At 43.9% G+C, this 14945-nt stretch overlaps 1 protein-coding gene across 1 annotated transcript in view; it reads right to left on the bottom strand.

Annotated features, from left to right (window-relative positions):
* Positions 1 to 14945, bottom strand: part of LOC308580800 (uncharacterized protein) — a 96696-nt gene that overhangs the window by 11028 nt on the left and 70723 nt on the right. The window contains exon 3 of the mRNA XM_081182981.1: positions 13636 to 14645. Within this exon, the coding sequence (XP_081039107.1) occupies positions 13636 to 14614 (979 nt within the window). The 5' untranslated portion in view covers positions 14615 to 14645. The remainder of the gene's footprint in view (positions 1 to 13635; positions 14646 to 14945) is intronic.

Genomic DNA, 14945 nt, shown 5'->3' with positions numbered 1-14945 from the left:
GCTAGATCGGCGAAGCTCCGTCTGAGTCTCCGCCCCTTGTGCACCAACTTAATATCCTAGCCCTGCTCCACCTTTTCCGCCTGACTGTCCTCCTCTGGGTCCCTCTACCACCGGGGTTTCTTCCTTCCTGGATTCTTCTGACGCTGACCCGGACCCTCCTGCCTCCTTGCGCCGGGCTTTAGGACCTGGTTCCCTTTCCGGGCGGCTTACTTCGCCGCCTTCCTCTGCATTTGAACTTGGCGCGCGCGCCCAACCTTCCACTTTCCTCTTAACCGTTTCTTCTCTCCCCGATGGAGGTGTGGCCACTCCTGACTCATGCCCTCCCTCCTGTGGTGAGCTGCCAGCGCTTGCCCCCTGGCTCCCTTCTTCTTCCCTGCTCCCTGGCGGTGACGCTGGTCCCGATTTCCAACTGCTCTCCCCTGAGTCCCCTCTGGCTCTATCTTCCTGGGGTGCCCCCCTAGACTCCCCCCTTGCCCTGGCCACTGGTGCTCCTTTCTGTGAATCCTCTGATTCACTGGAAAGACTAGGAGATCTCGGGTCGTCGTCATCACTCATCTTTTCTTCTGCCTCCTCCCCTTCGCTCTCTGTTTCCTCCCTTGGCCTTGCCTCTGCTCCTAAATCCCTGACAGCCGTCTTCTGGAATATAAACCAGACCTCTTTGAGGGTATCATCCAGACCTTCATTTAGTGTGGGCACCTTGGATTTGGAGTCTAGGTATCAATCATAATCCCTGAAAACGTGTCTCAGTAACCCTTGGTATCTATACCCACATTGACCTCCCAGGTGAGTCTGAGCTCCTAGAGGAACCATCTATGCTGAGGTGGGACACCTCTGGCCCTCCAGATGTGGCTGGACTCAAAGTGCCATCAGCCCAAGCAAGGATGGCAAATGTCCAGGGATGATGGGAGTTCTACTGGAACAACATCTGGAGGGACACACTTTCTCCATCTTCTAAAAAAGCTAAATATCTGTATTGTTTCCTCCTTCCTCCGTGATGTGTAACATCTTCTGATACACTCCAAGCAACTACACACATTCCCTAATCCTGCACCATTTACTTCCTGAGGCGGCTCCATTGTGTCCACCTTCTCAGAACCACCCACCATTTCAGTAGCAGTCCTTCAGTTCCCAGCTATTACTCTCCCTCCCCCTACGGAGGAATTATTCATCTGAATCCCAGGGGCTGGGAGTCCTGAGTGGGGAGACAGCTGTTGGCCCTGCTTGGGGGGGGGGGTTCTCCTTGGCTGGTCCTTGTGAGAAGAGGATGATGGACGAGGTGGGCCCTGATCCTACTCCAGCAGGACATTTCTCATGTTCCCACAAACTGAAACGAGACCTACAAGATACCGTCTCCCAGGCAAGAGGAAGGACATACCTCTCAAAGTCTCTTTATTTTTCTGTTTCAAGGAAGAAGTTGAGCTCAGACTTGCAGATCAGATTCTTTCCTGTGCGGAATAAGTAAAACGGAAGTGCCATTTACGTCACTGGAAAAGTATTCAAAAATATTCATGTGTTGAAGAAAGTATAACAAAGTAGCTGGTGTCCCATTAAGGGCTAATAAAAGGTTTATGGTCTCAGCATTTGTGGGCTGCAGGCTGAGGATGTGGACTGTGGAGCAGGAAGACTCGCAATCTCCATTATCCTGAGAGTCTCTTTGTAGATTTTGCATAATTATTTTGGAATTCCTACTGCAATATCGGTTCATGAAAAGTTACGGATGGAGAAACTTACACGGTTGCTGTAAACTATCATCCCAAACACAAACTCTCACTCACATACTGTCTGTAAATTTGGCAAGTTCCCAGCCCTTTCCTGTAATACTGGCAATTCCAGGCCTGCAGATGCACAGCCCTGGGTGTAGAGTCTCCAGCCACAGGTATTGTCTACCGTGGAAATGCCCGAGACTGGGGCGGATTATGGATCTTTGGATGCTGATAGATTGTATCTCAGTTTGTAACCCACTCTGACATTGCCTACAAAAAATAAAAGTACAGTGGTACCCCGCTAGATGAATGCCCCGCTAAACAAAAAGCGCGAAAGACGAAAGGGCTTTCCGATTTTTTTTTCTGCTTCGCAAGATGAATTTTTCTATGGGGTTGTCTCGCAAAACGAAAAATTTTGGGGGGTCTTGCGTTTATTTTGCCTTTTCTGAAAGCCGCTAAGCCGCTTATCTGCAAATTGCCGCTTATCCGCTAAGCCTTTGATAGCGGTGCTCCGCAAGACGAAAAACCCTGCAAAATGAAGACACCCACAGAACAGATTAATTTCGTCTTGCGGGGCACCACTGTAATAGAAATGCCTTCTGGATATACTTATATATAAACCATGAAAGCCTTTCTATAGCATCCTTCTCCCATATTCCTAGATTGGTATATATACATCATCAGCACAAGCACCATCGATTAACCATGCAGTGGAAACACTTAAGAATGGGAGCCTGAGAGAGAGGAAGAGGTATCTGGCTACTTCCTGGGAGGGGCTTCCAGAAGCAAAGAGCCGCTTTGGAGAAGGCCTTCTCCTCCCTCCTCCCCCTCAGGACCTTCCAGCTTTTTCTCTCTTCTCCTCTCCAAGGTGGACCAAGGGTTTGACTATTTGGAAAACTCAGCAGTGGCCAGAGGATTGGAAAAGAACAGTCTGCATCCCAATCCCAAAGAAGGGCCGTGCCAAAGAATCCTCCAACTACCGCACAATTGCACTCATTTCACACGCTAGCAAGGTTATGCTTAAAATTCTACAAGGCAGGCTCAAGCAGTATGTGGACCAAGAACTCCCAGAACTGCAAGCTGGATTTCGAAGGGGCAGAGGAACCAGAGACCAAATTGAAAACATGCACTGGATTATGGAGAAAGCTAGAGAGCTCCAGAAAGACATCTACTTCTGCTTTACTGACTATGCAAAAGCCTTTGACTGTGTCGACCACAGCAACTATGGCAAGTTTTTAAAGAAATGGGAGTGCCTGATCACCTCATCTGTCTCCTGAGAAATCTCTACGTGGGACAAGAAGCTACAGTTAGAACTGGATATGGAACAACTGATTGGTTCAAAATTGGGAAAGGAGTACAAGGCTGTTTATTGTCTCCCTGCTTATTTAACTTATATGCAGAATTCATCATGCAAAAGGCTGGGCTGGATGAATCCCAAACCGGAATTAAGATTGCCGGAAGAATTATCAACCACCTCAGATATGCAAATGACACAACCTTGATGGCAGAAAGTGAGGAGGAATTAAAGAACCTTTTAATGAGGGTGAAAGGGGAGAGTGCAAAATATACTCTGAAGCTCAACATCAAAAAAACCAAGATCATGGCCACTGGTCCCATCACCTCCTGGCAAACAGAGTTGGACACGACTAAACAACAATAACAGCAATGCAGCCGAGGATCAGTGTGGAGAGGACTGAGCTTCCAGGGAGGAAAGGGTGAGGAAAATCAGTGGACCCCCCCCCCTTATCAGGCAGAGTGGGCAGAAGGGAGAAGCCAAGGCAGACCCCCCACCAGAAATTCCTCCTCCAGCGCCCAAGGATGGAGACATCTCTCCAAAAGGAAGAGTCTTCCTCCCTCCCTCCCTCTCTGCTCGGCTGGCCTCCTATCCCCCAGGGATGCTGCCATTCCTCCCTCAGCCCCCCATCTTCCTCTGCCCTCCTCCCTCCGTCCCACAGTCTCCCCTGCGCCCAGAAAGCCCCTTGGCACCAACCTCTCCATCCGGAGGGGCCTCCCAAGACGGAGATGGGGGGGGTCTCTATCCAGGCCTATTTCACTTCCTTTAACCCTTTCGTGGCCTCCATCTCTCCCTCAAGGCGCAGGGATTCCTGCCAGCAGGAAACGGCAGAGGGCGGGGGGGGGCGTCATGTTTGGGTCCTGGGATCAAATCCAGGGGGGGGGGCTTGGTGGGCATCACATTTCCGTTCTCGCAAAGGCGCCCAAGGGGTGCAGGGCTGCCGAGAATCGCGTGAGCCCCCGGGGAAAAGAGACGCGTGTGGAGGGGGGGGCGCTGGAAAGGAGAGGGCAGCTGGATTGCATGGATCGGGGGCCTTGAGCACCTCCTGGACCCCCAGGGAAAAGAAACATGGGGGGGGGCTCCAAAGGAGATCCTGCCACGCAATCCCTGCAGGTGTTGCCCCCCCCCCTTCGCAGCAGGATTTCGGGGATCGGAGCCCCTGCTTATGAGGCCCGGGGGGGGGGCTTTTTTGCGGGCAGGGGGGAAACTAGGCTTGATTTCCCCGAGTCAAAGACCCAACTGGAGACATTTGCGTCCCCACAAAGACATCCTCAACGGCGCCCTGCTGGAGGCGCCACCTGGTGCAAAGAAACAACCCCCCCCCGGCTAGCCCACCCCCATAGCTATGGCTCTGTTTCCGGGAGGGGTCTCTGTCTTTTCCTCTTCCCCCTAAATCGCCCCCTTTCCCACGCAGCCTCTTTACCTCTTTGTCCTCTCTGGACCTCCGCCTCCCTTGCTCGCTGTTCCGGTTTCCTTCCCCGCAATAGAAAGCGGAGTAGGGGGGGTGAGGGGAACTAGTCAACCCACACCCCTCCTCCCCTTCGGGAAACCTCCCCCTTTCCACTTTGCCCCCCCTGGAAACTTCCGACCTATAGACACTTCGGGTTCCTTGTCGCAGGCGCGCGCCTCTAGAGCTACGTTCGCAGAGCAGCCCCTGCCTGTGCTGGGATGGAAACAGGAAGAGATGGCGCTGCCTTTGGCCTCCTGCTCTTGGGGCTCCGTCGGGAAATGGCCCCCTCCTCCCCCCAAGTCGCCTCTCTCCCCACAGCGGAGAGTGGAAATGGGGGCGGGAGCGGGGGGCTTCCCATTTGTGTGCGAGATGATGGATGGATGTTTCCCTCCACAGCAGGGTGGCAGCTGCACACTTATTCTTTCCTTATTTACAGTACTTTTGTTATTGTATCATTTCAATAGAGTTAAGTTGAGGGTCTTACGGAGACTCTTCCTGGCTCCTCAAAAAGGCCAGAAGAAGAGGAAAGGCATAATCCATGTCTGCTTAAGACTGGGCTAGGTAACAAGGAGGCAGTAATAAGACGCAGGGGCCGTGCTGATTTATTACAATTATTTGTATAGTTTAAATAATATACGTATATAAGTATGTGTGACTATTATTATTTATTTACACGTTGAAACATCAACATAAAAATCTTCCCTAAGCTGGGTTGCCTTCATAAATATATATCAATATTTATTTGTTTTCCAATGATTGTTTTTCCTATGTCTTTAGCAGTTGTCTTCCAAAAAGAGATGGAAACCCATGTTTGTGAAACCCTTGTGTACACAGTGGTCTGCTTGCAGGAAGACTCTCCAGAAGCAGGACTGAAGAATTAGTTCAAAATTAGTATTATTATTATTAGTATTATTATTATTATTATTATTATTAAACCCAGCCATTCTGGGTGGCTTCCAACAAAATATTAAAAATACATGAAAACATCAATCATTAAAACCTTCCTTAAACAGAGCTGCCTTCAGATGTCTTCTAAACGTCAGATAGTTGTTTATTTCTTTGATATATGATGGGAGGGCTTTCCACAGAGCGGGCGCCACTACTGAGACGGCCCTCTGCCCGGTTCCCTGTAACTTCGCTTCTCACAGTGAGAGAATCGCCAGAAGGCCCTCGGAGCTGGACCTCATTGTCCAGGCAAAATGATGGGGGTGGAGATGCTCCTTCAGGTCTACTGGGCTGAGGCCGCTTATGGTTTAAAGGTCAGTACCAACACTTTGAATGGTGCTCGAAAACATACTGGGAGCCAATGTAGGTCTTTCAAGACTGGTGCTGTTATGTGGTCTTGGCCGCTTCTAGTCAACTGTATAGCTGCTGCATTCTGGATTAGTTGTCGTTTCCAGGTCACCTTCAAAGGTAGCCCCACGTGGAGCGCATTGCAGTAGTCCAAGCGGGAGATAACTAGAGCATGCACCACTCTGGCGAGACAGTCTGCGAGCAGGTAGGGTCTCAGCCTACATACCAGATGCAGCTGGTAGACACTGCCATGGACACAGAATTGACCTGTGCCTCCATGCACAGCTGTGAGTCCAAAATGACTCCCAGGCTGCACACCTGGTCCTTCAGGGGCACAGTTACCCCTTTCAGGACCAGGAATTCTCCAATCTTGCCTGCCCTGTCCCCCCCAAAACAGTGCATCTGTCTTGTCAGGATTCAACCTCAATCCAGGTGTGCCTGGCGTTCTTCCACAACCACCCACTCACTCACCTTGTCCAAGAATGGAAGATTTGAGCAGGATCTTCCCCTAAACCCAAAGGAAGCAGAAGCCCTGGGGCTGCCACATGGTGCCTCTGAGTGAAAATAGGCTTACGAGGAGACTTCTCTGGTACCTGCAGCCCCTCCTTCCCCGTCTCAGAAGTAGAATTAGAAAAAGTCTTTTCATTATTCAATTGCAGTATGAAGAAAGCACTGTGGGTGTTAAGTTGTGGGTGAACATATCAGACGACACAGCGATTCTTCAAACAGCTCTTGTTTATTCACAGGCCAGAACAGAACTGAACTGAAGGGTTCAGCCAGCCTGCTTATATTCAGCTCCAGTACAACGCAACTGTAACCATTTTCTCTAACTATCCAATCACTGAACATCACTTTCAATCCCTTAGTTGCATATGTGGACCTGAGTGAAAACTATCTACAGTGAGTACATCACTAAATAATGATCTCAGGGCCAGTTGCAAGGTTTAGCAAGCAGAGAGTAGGAAGGAATGAGATAGGTTTTAGGTTATGTTTTAGGTTTTAGGTTATGTTATGCCTTAATAGGTCATGTTATATTCTGGATTTTATGTTTTTATAGATTATGTTTGAATAGGATGAGAGTGTCGGAGATACGTGCAAACGGATATGTGAACCCGGTCTTTGGGTGGGTGTTTGATTTTCGTTGTTGTGTATACTGTGTATATACGGACAATGACAATAAATTTATCTATCTATCTATCTATCTATCTATCTATCTATCTATAACACCGGGTGTGTTTGTGCCATGGATGGCATGGTAAGAGTTAACTTTCCCCTTATACGTGGACCCTCCCTTGACCCTGTTAGGTGCAAAGGATGCTTCCTGTCTGTGCTTTAAGTCCAGTTGCAAAGGTGGGGAGAGGATTTCCATCCTCAATGCCCAGAGGTAGCTGGTAGTTCATGTGGGATGTAATCCATTGGAACAGTCCAATGCAACATTCCTTGTTTCCTGAGAGTGGGCACAGGCAGGGGGAGGTTACCCCAGTCAGTGTAAATTCCTGTTCCACTGGTCTGGAGCATCCTTCCCCTGGGAGATGGGCGTGGCCCCGGCTGACTCCATAAAAGAGCCAAATCGCGCAGCCATTTTCTCTCTCTTGCTGCCATGCTCCTCTCCTGCAGCCATTTTCTTATCTTAATGTAATTTGGCTGGAATTAAGATTGCCAGAAGAAATCTCAACAACCTCAGATATGCAGATGACACAACCTTGATGGCAGAAAGTGAGGAGGAATTAAAGAACCTTTTAATGAGGGTGAAAGAGGAGAGCGCAAAATATGGTCTGAAGCTCAACATCAAAAAGACGAAGATCATGGCCACTGGTTCCATCACCTGGCAAATAGAAGGGGGAGAAATGGAGGCAGTGAGAGATTTTACTTTCTTGGGCTCCATGATCACTGCAGATGGTGACAGCAGCCACGAAATTAAAAGACGCCTGCTCCTTGGGAGAAAAGCAAGAGATTGCATATACGATAGAAAACGCTTTTAGAATAAAAATAAGGCCCAAACAAGTCATATTCAACTCGATAGAGATGAAAAATACAATATTGAGAGTTAATAACTTGGAGGACAATTTGAATTTAGTAGACATCTGGAGACACAAACACCCAATAGAGAAGCAATTCACCTTTTTTTCAGAACCACATAAGAGCTGGGGCAGAATTGATCAAATCTGGGTCTCAAGAGAACTTACATTAAGAACTCTAAAATGTGAAATTCAACCGAGAACCCTCTCTGATCACAATTCGATAATGTTGGAAATAAAAGGTGTATCACAGAGCGGGTTCAGATGGAGAATGAATGAATATTTATTGGAGAATGAAGAAGTCATTGAAAAGGCCAAAGCCACTTTAAAAGATTATTTCAATTTGAATCTTAATAAAGAAACAAGTATAGATGTAGTCTGGGATGCTAGTAAAGCGGTCCTAAGAGGTTTTTTTATTCAGCAAAATAGCTATAAGAGGAAAGTAAGAGTACAAAAGAAAGAGGAAATTCTTAGTCAGTTAAGAGAATGCGAGAAAAAATTAATAGCAAATCCGAAAGACGAACAAAATATACAAATAACAAAAATATTACAAACACAGTATTCAATGCTAACAAGTCAAGAAATTGAATGGAAAATTAAGTTAATGAAACAAAAATACTTCGAATCAGCTAACAAAACAGGTAAATTATTAGCTTGGCAATTGTGAAGAAGGCAAAAACAAAATGTGATAAATAAGATAAAAATGGAGGAGCAATTGATAGAAGACCCAAAAGAAATACAGGAAAATTTCCTCAAATTTTATGAGAAATTGTATAAAAAGGTAGAGGAAGAAATAATCCGAATAGAAAAATACTTAGAAGACTGCAGCGGGAAGAGTATAACAGAGGAAGAAAGAACACAATTAAATAAACCCATAAAGTAGAAGAGGTCCAGGATGCGATAAGAAAGATGAAATTAGGAAAAGCCCCGGGACCGGATGGCTTGTCAGCTAAATATTATAAAGTATTAGAAAATCAATTAACACCAGTGCTCTATGACATTATGAATAATATATTGAGAGGAGGAAGGATACCAGAAACATGGAAAGAGGCCTAAACCCGATACGGACAAACTTAATATTAAAAACTATAGGCCCATATCATTATTAAATAATGATTACAAAATTTTTGCAGAGGTAATGGCAAGTAGACTCAAAAGATGTCTAGCAAACCTAATTCATAAGGATCAAGCAGGATTCCTTCCAAATAGGTTACTCAAAGACAATGTAAGGCATACCATAAATATCATTGAATATTTGGAGTGTAAGAATGAAGTACCTGCGGTGCTGATTTTTATCGATGCGGAGAAGGCATTCGACAATGTCTCATGGCCGTTCCTACTAAAAAGCATGGAGAAAGCAGAGCTAGAGGGTGAATTTATGGAAGGAATAAAAGCAATCTATACGAATCAATCTGCCAAATTGATTATAAACAACAATTTAACAAATTCATTTAAAATTGAAAAAGGAACAAGACAAGGTTGCCCTCTATTCCTGCTTTTATTCATTATGGTATTAGAGGTAATTACGAACAAAATAAGAGCAACACCAGAGATTCGAGGGATCTAAGTAGGAAGGAAAGAACACAAACTAAAAGCGTATGCAGACGATTTGATGTTATCCCTAGAAGAGCCGCAAAAAACGTCAGTAAGGCTCTGGAAATATTAGAAGAATATGGCAAACTATCCAGTTTTAAATTGAATAAATCAAAGACAAAAATGCTGACTAAAAATCTGGGAAAAGATGAAAGAGAAAAATTAGAGATACAGAATGGAATCAAGGTGGCTAAAAAAAAAATATCTAGGAATTTGGCTAACTACAAAAAATATAAACTTAATTCAGGATAATTACTTGACAACGTGGAAGGAAATTAAAAAAGATCTAGATACGTGGAACAGAGTGAAACTTTCGTGGTCGGGAAGGATGATGGCAATAAAAATGAACATACTCCCAAGAATGTTATTCTTGTTCCAAAACATCCCTGTGATTAGAGGTTCCACAATGTTTAAGGATTGGCAGAAAACTCTTTCGAAATTTATATGGCAAGGGAAAAGACCGAGAATTAGATTCAAATTACTCACAGATCGAAAAGAAAGAGGGGGATTCTCGGTGCCAAATTTGAAATTATACTTCGAGGCCTCCTGCCTTTGTTGGATCAAAGATTGGATTAATTTGGAAAACACCGACCTCTTAGACCTAGAAGGTTTCAACAATAGGTTCGGTTGGCACGCCTACTTGTGGCTAAATAAAGAAAAGGTACATAAAGGATTTTCAAGTCATATTATTAGAGGGCCACTATATGAAGTTTGGGAGAAAAATAAAAAACTTTTAGAATGGAAGACGCCCTGGTGGTTATCACCAATTGACATTTTAACAACCAAAAAAGCAGATATGGAAGAAGAAAGATTGACCTACGAAGACTTACTGATAAGATCAGATAATAACGAGTTAAAAACAAAATATTTAAATACACTTTCCCTAAAAGACCAGAGGCCTTCCTAGTAGGAATAATTGGGGGTGAAATTAAAAAAGAAGATAAAACAGTATTCCAATATTCGACAGTAGCGGCTAGAATATTAATTGCACAAAATTGAAAAAGTCCAAATACCCCAATGGTCAGAGATTGGCAAACAAAATTATTTGAATATGTTGAATTAGCAAAAATGACGCAAAAAAATTAGAAACTAAAAAAATACAAAGTTTATTAGCGATTGGAATAAATTTATGGTATATATTGAAGGAAACTATAGAAACTTAAAAACTAAAGCAGGTCTGATATAAATCTTATGATGCGCAAACCATTAACAACTCTTAGCTGCAGAAAAAAGAAAGAATTTTTATCAAGAAGCCCAAAATCGGGAGGGAAGGAGGTTAATACATGTGTAGAGGAAAGATCTAAATATCTAAAGATATAAAGATTCAAGGAGTAAGACAAGGAACTGTAACAGAAATTGATGCTATTTTTGTGTTATGTATGGATATTTTTTCTTTTTTTCCCTTTCTTTTTTCTGTAACTGTTGTTTTGTTTTTTCTTTTGGTTATTTAAGTGAAATTCAATAAAAAGAAATTAAAAAAAACAAAGGCTTTTGCATATTCAATGAAGCAGAATTAGATGTCTTTCTGGAGCTCTCTAGCTTTCTCCATAATCCAGCGCATGTTTGCAATTTGGTCTCTGGTTCCTCTGCCTCTTCTAAATCCAGCTTGCACTTCTGGGAGTTCTCGGTCCACATACTGCTTGAGCCTGCCTTGTAGAATTTTAATCATAACCTTGCTAGTGTGTGAAATGAGTGCAATTGTGCGGTAGTTGGAGCATTCTTTGGCACTGCCCTTCTTTGGGATTGGGATGTAGTGTGTTCTCCAATCCTCAGGCCACTGCTGAGTTTTCCAAACTTGCTGGCATATTGAGTGTAGCACCTTAACAGCATCATCTTTTAAAATTACCTCTCCTTTAAATCAGAACCAGTGAAGGCGGTGAAGGTCCTGTGTGAGTGTCTGGAGGCTGTTGGAGGATGGATGGCAGCTAACAGATTGAGGTTGAATCCTGACAACACAGAAGTACTGTTTTTGGGGGACAGGGGGCGGGCGGGTGTGGGGGATTCCTTGGTCCTGAATGGGGTAACTCGGTCCAGTATACCTGAAGGAGCGTCTCCACCCCCATCATTCAGTCTGGACACTGAGATCCAGCACCGAGGGCCTTCTGGCGGTTCCCTCATTGCAAGAAGCCAAGTTACAGGGAACCAGGCAGAGAGCCTTCTCGGTAGTGGCGCCTGCCCTGTGGAACGCCCTCCCAGCAGATGTCAAAGCAATAAACAACTATTTTACTTTTAAAGTCATCTGAAGGCAGCCCTCTTTAGGGAACTTTTTAATGTTTTAATGTTTGATGCTTTACTGTTTTTAATATTCAGTTGGAAGCCACCCAGAGTGGCTGGGGAAACCCAGCCAGATGGGCAGGGTATAAATAATAAATTGTTGTTGTTGTTGTTGTTGTTGTTGTTGTTGTTGTTGTTGTTGTTGTTGTTGTTGTTTTAAATAGTTCAGCTGGAATAGCATCACTTCCATTGGCCTTGTTATTTGCAGTGCTTTCTAAGGCCCATTAGACTTCACTCTACAGGATGTCTGGCTCAGGGTCTCCAGGATGTCTGGCTCAAGTGGTGGAATTAGGCATAGCTAAAAATTACTTATCCATGCAAATTGAGAAGGGCAAAAATGGATCTTTCCTGGTTCATCAAACTGCAAAAATTGATGATCTTGTTGAAATGCTATGTTTAGAAAATGTAAATGGGAAGGAAATGCCTATGGTGTGTGGTTTCCCCTTTACAGGTGAAGATAAGCAATTTCCTAACCAAACTTTGTATCATTCTGCTATAGGCAAGCTAAATTTCATTCAAAGAATCTCAAGACCAGATATAACTTATGCTTTTCACTTTCTGGCAAAATTTGTGGAAAAGCCCACAACAGAATGTTTCTCTGCTCTTAAGAGAGTGGTAATGTACCTTAAACATACCAAACATTATAGGTTGCAGTTTACAAGTATTGACAAAGGTTTTGAAATTTTCTGCGATGCATCTCGTGCAGTGGAACAAAATAATTGCAGGGGTGTGTCTGGTATGGTGTTTTGTTATAACGGTTGTCCATTTGAATGGAGGTCCCAGACACAAACCATTATTTGTCTCTCCACAACAGAGAATGAAATATGTGCATGCATTCAGGCCACTTGTGATATAGAATGGTATCTGCAAGTATTTGCCGACCTACAGATACAAGTAACACTACCAGTAAACGTTTACCTTGATTCCCAGAGTGGACTCGCTATCCTGTGTTCAGAGACCAATATGCAGCGCACTAGAGTCTTAAGGTTACGTTTACAGTTTGTAAAGAAACTAATTGCTGATGAAATGATTGTATTTCAGTATGTTCCAGGTGACAATCAAATTGCAGACATTTTTACTAAAGCTCTTCCAAAGGTTACACATGAAAGACATGTACAAAATATGCTTTATGTTTTTGTTCCACAATAATGAACCGCAGGAGAAATGTCGAATGGTCACTTTAAAATGTGAAGGTTCATTATTGTTTCACAAGTTGTGTATGTCTTTAAGGGTCAGAGCCAGGGCAAATAACGAGACCCAGTCTTACAGCTGTGAAACATAGCAGGTGCTGCTGAGGTGTGTTAATCAAGCTGTGTCAGCATTTGGGTATAGTATATAATGAGCAGCAACTAGCTCCCTCATTACCCTGGGGGATGGGTCGGTGGTTGGGTCTGGTTTGTTGTTGATGTATTTAGTGTACAAGGAGTTTTTCTTTTTGTTATTAAAACCTTGTTTCAGTTATTTTTGAGTCCCTTTTTAATGCATGGTCTCCCCAGCAAGCTCTCTGCAGTGCTAATAAACAGCAAATAGCCAACAGTTTTCACTTCAACTGAAGCTCATTCTACACTCTATACATTCAAATGGTTTTTCCCATGTGTGTTCGTTGATGTCGTTTACAGTGTCCACTTTGACTGAAGCTCTTTCCACACTCTATACATTCAAATGGTTTTTCACTTGTGTGAGTTCGTTGATGTTCTCTTAAGTGTCCCCTTTGACTGAAGGTTTTCCCACACTGCATACAATTAAATGGTTTCTCCCCTGTGTGAGTTCGCTGATGTTTTCTAAGGGTTTCACTTAGACTGAAGCTCTTTCCACACTCTGTACATTTAAATGGTTTTTCCCCTGTGTGAGTTCGTTGATGTTGTCTATATTGTCCACTTTGACTGAAGCTCTTTCCACACTCTATACATTTGAATGGTTTTTCCCCTGTGTGAGTTCGCTGATGTTTTCTAAGGGTTTCACTTAGACTGAAGCTCTTTCCACACTCTATACATTGAAATGGTTTCTCACCTGAGTGAGTTAGAGTATGTCGTCGAAGTTTCCCACTATGAGCGAAGCTCTTTCCACACTCTATACATTCAAATGGTTTTTCCCCTGTATGAGTTTGATGATGATGTTGTAGTTTCTCACTTTGACTGAAGCTCTTTCCACACTCTATACATTTAAACGCTTTCTCCACTGTGTGAGTTCGTTGATGTAGTCTATAGTGTCCACTTTGACTGAAGCTCTTTCCACACTCTATACATTTAAATGGTTTCTCCCCTGTGTGAGTTTGATGATGTAGTCGAAGTTTCCCACTATCACTGAAGCTCTTTCCACACTCCATGCATCTGAATGGTTTCTCCCCTGTGTGAGTTCGCTGATGTATTCTAAGGTTTCCCCTTTGACTGAAGCTCTTTCCACACTCTATACATTCAAATGGTTTCTCACCTGAGTGAGTTAGAATATGTCGTCGAAGTTTCCCACTTTGAGAGAAGCTCTTTCCACACTCCATGCATCTGAATGGTTTCTCCCCTGTGTGAGTTAGATGATGTCGTTGAAGTTTCCCACTATTTGAGAAGCTCTTTCCACACTCTATACATTTAAATGGTTTCTCCCCTGTGTGAGTTCGATGATGTAGTCGAAGTTTCCCACTATCACTGAAGCTCTTTCCACACTCCATGCATCTGAATGGTTTCTCCCCTGTGTGAGTTCGCTGATGTAGTCTTAAGTGTCCGCTTTGAGTGAAGCTCTTTCCACACTCTATACATTCAAATGGTTTCTCACCTGTGTGAGTTCGTTGATGTAGTCTTAAGTGTCCGCTTTGACTGAAGGTTTTCCCACACTGCATACAATTAAATGGTTTCTCCCCTGTGTGAGTTCGATGATGTTTTCTAAGGGTTTCACTTCGATTGAAGCTCTTTCCACACTCTATACATTCAAATGGTTTCTTCGTTATTCCTTTTGAATTTACAGATGGCCCCCCAGAACTCTTGCCTGTCTTCTCCATCGTCTGCTTCAGAGTGCAGGGAGACAAAATCCTGTTGGTGTTTCAAGGGAGAGAACAAAGGAAGATGATACACATCAAGTTCAATTGGCAGTCATCCCAGTTAGTATTTATAATTATGATGTGCCACCAGATCTCGTGCCCGTTTTCTGACACAGGGCTATCCTAGTGTAAATTCTCTGCCTAGGCCTCTCTCCCTGTCCTTTCTCCATTTGCATCACTCCTGGACGTACCTCCTCTATTTCAAAGCGGAATCTGTCTCACACTGAAGAAGCTCGATATTAAACATCAATATATAACTGCACTTAATGGAAACTTCAGCCTTGGATATTTA

This window comes from Podarcis bocagei (assembly GCF_964188305.1).
Source record: "Podarcis bocagei genome assembly, chromosome: 2".
NCBI classification, from domain to species: Eukaryota; Metazoa; Chordata; class Lepidosauria; order Squamata; family Lacertidae; genus Podarcis; species Podarcis bocagei.
Note: the sequence above shows the minus strand (reverse complement) of the source record. Positions and strands in the feature narration are given on the sequence as shown.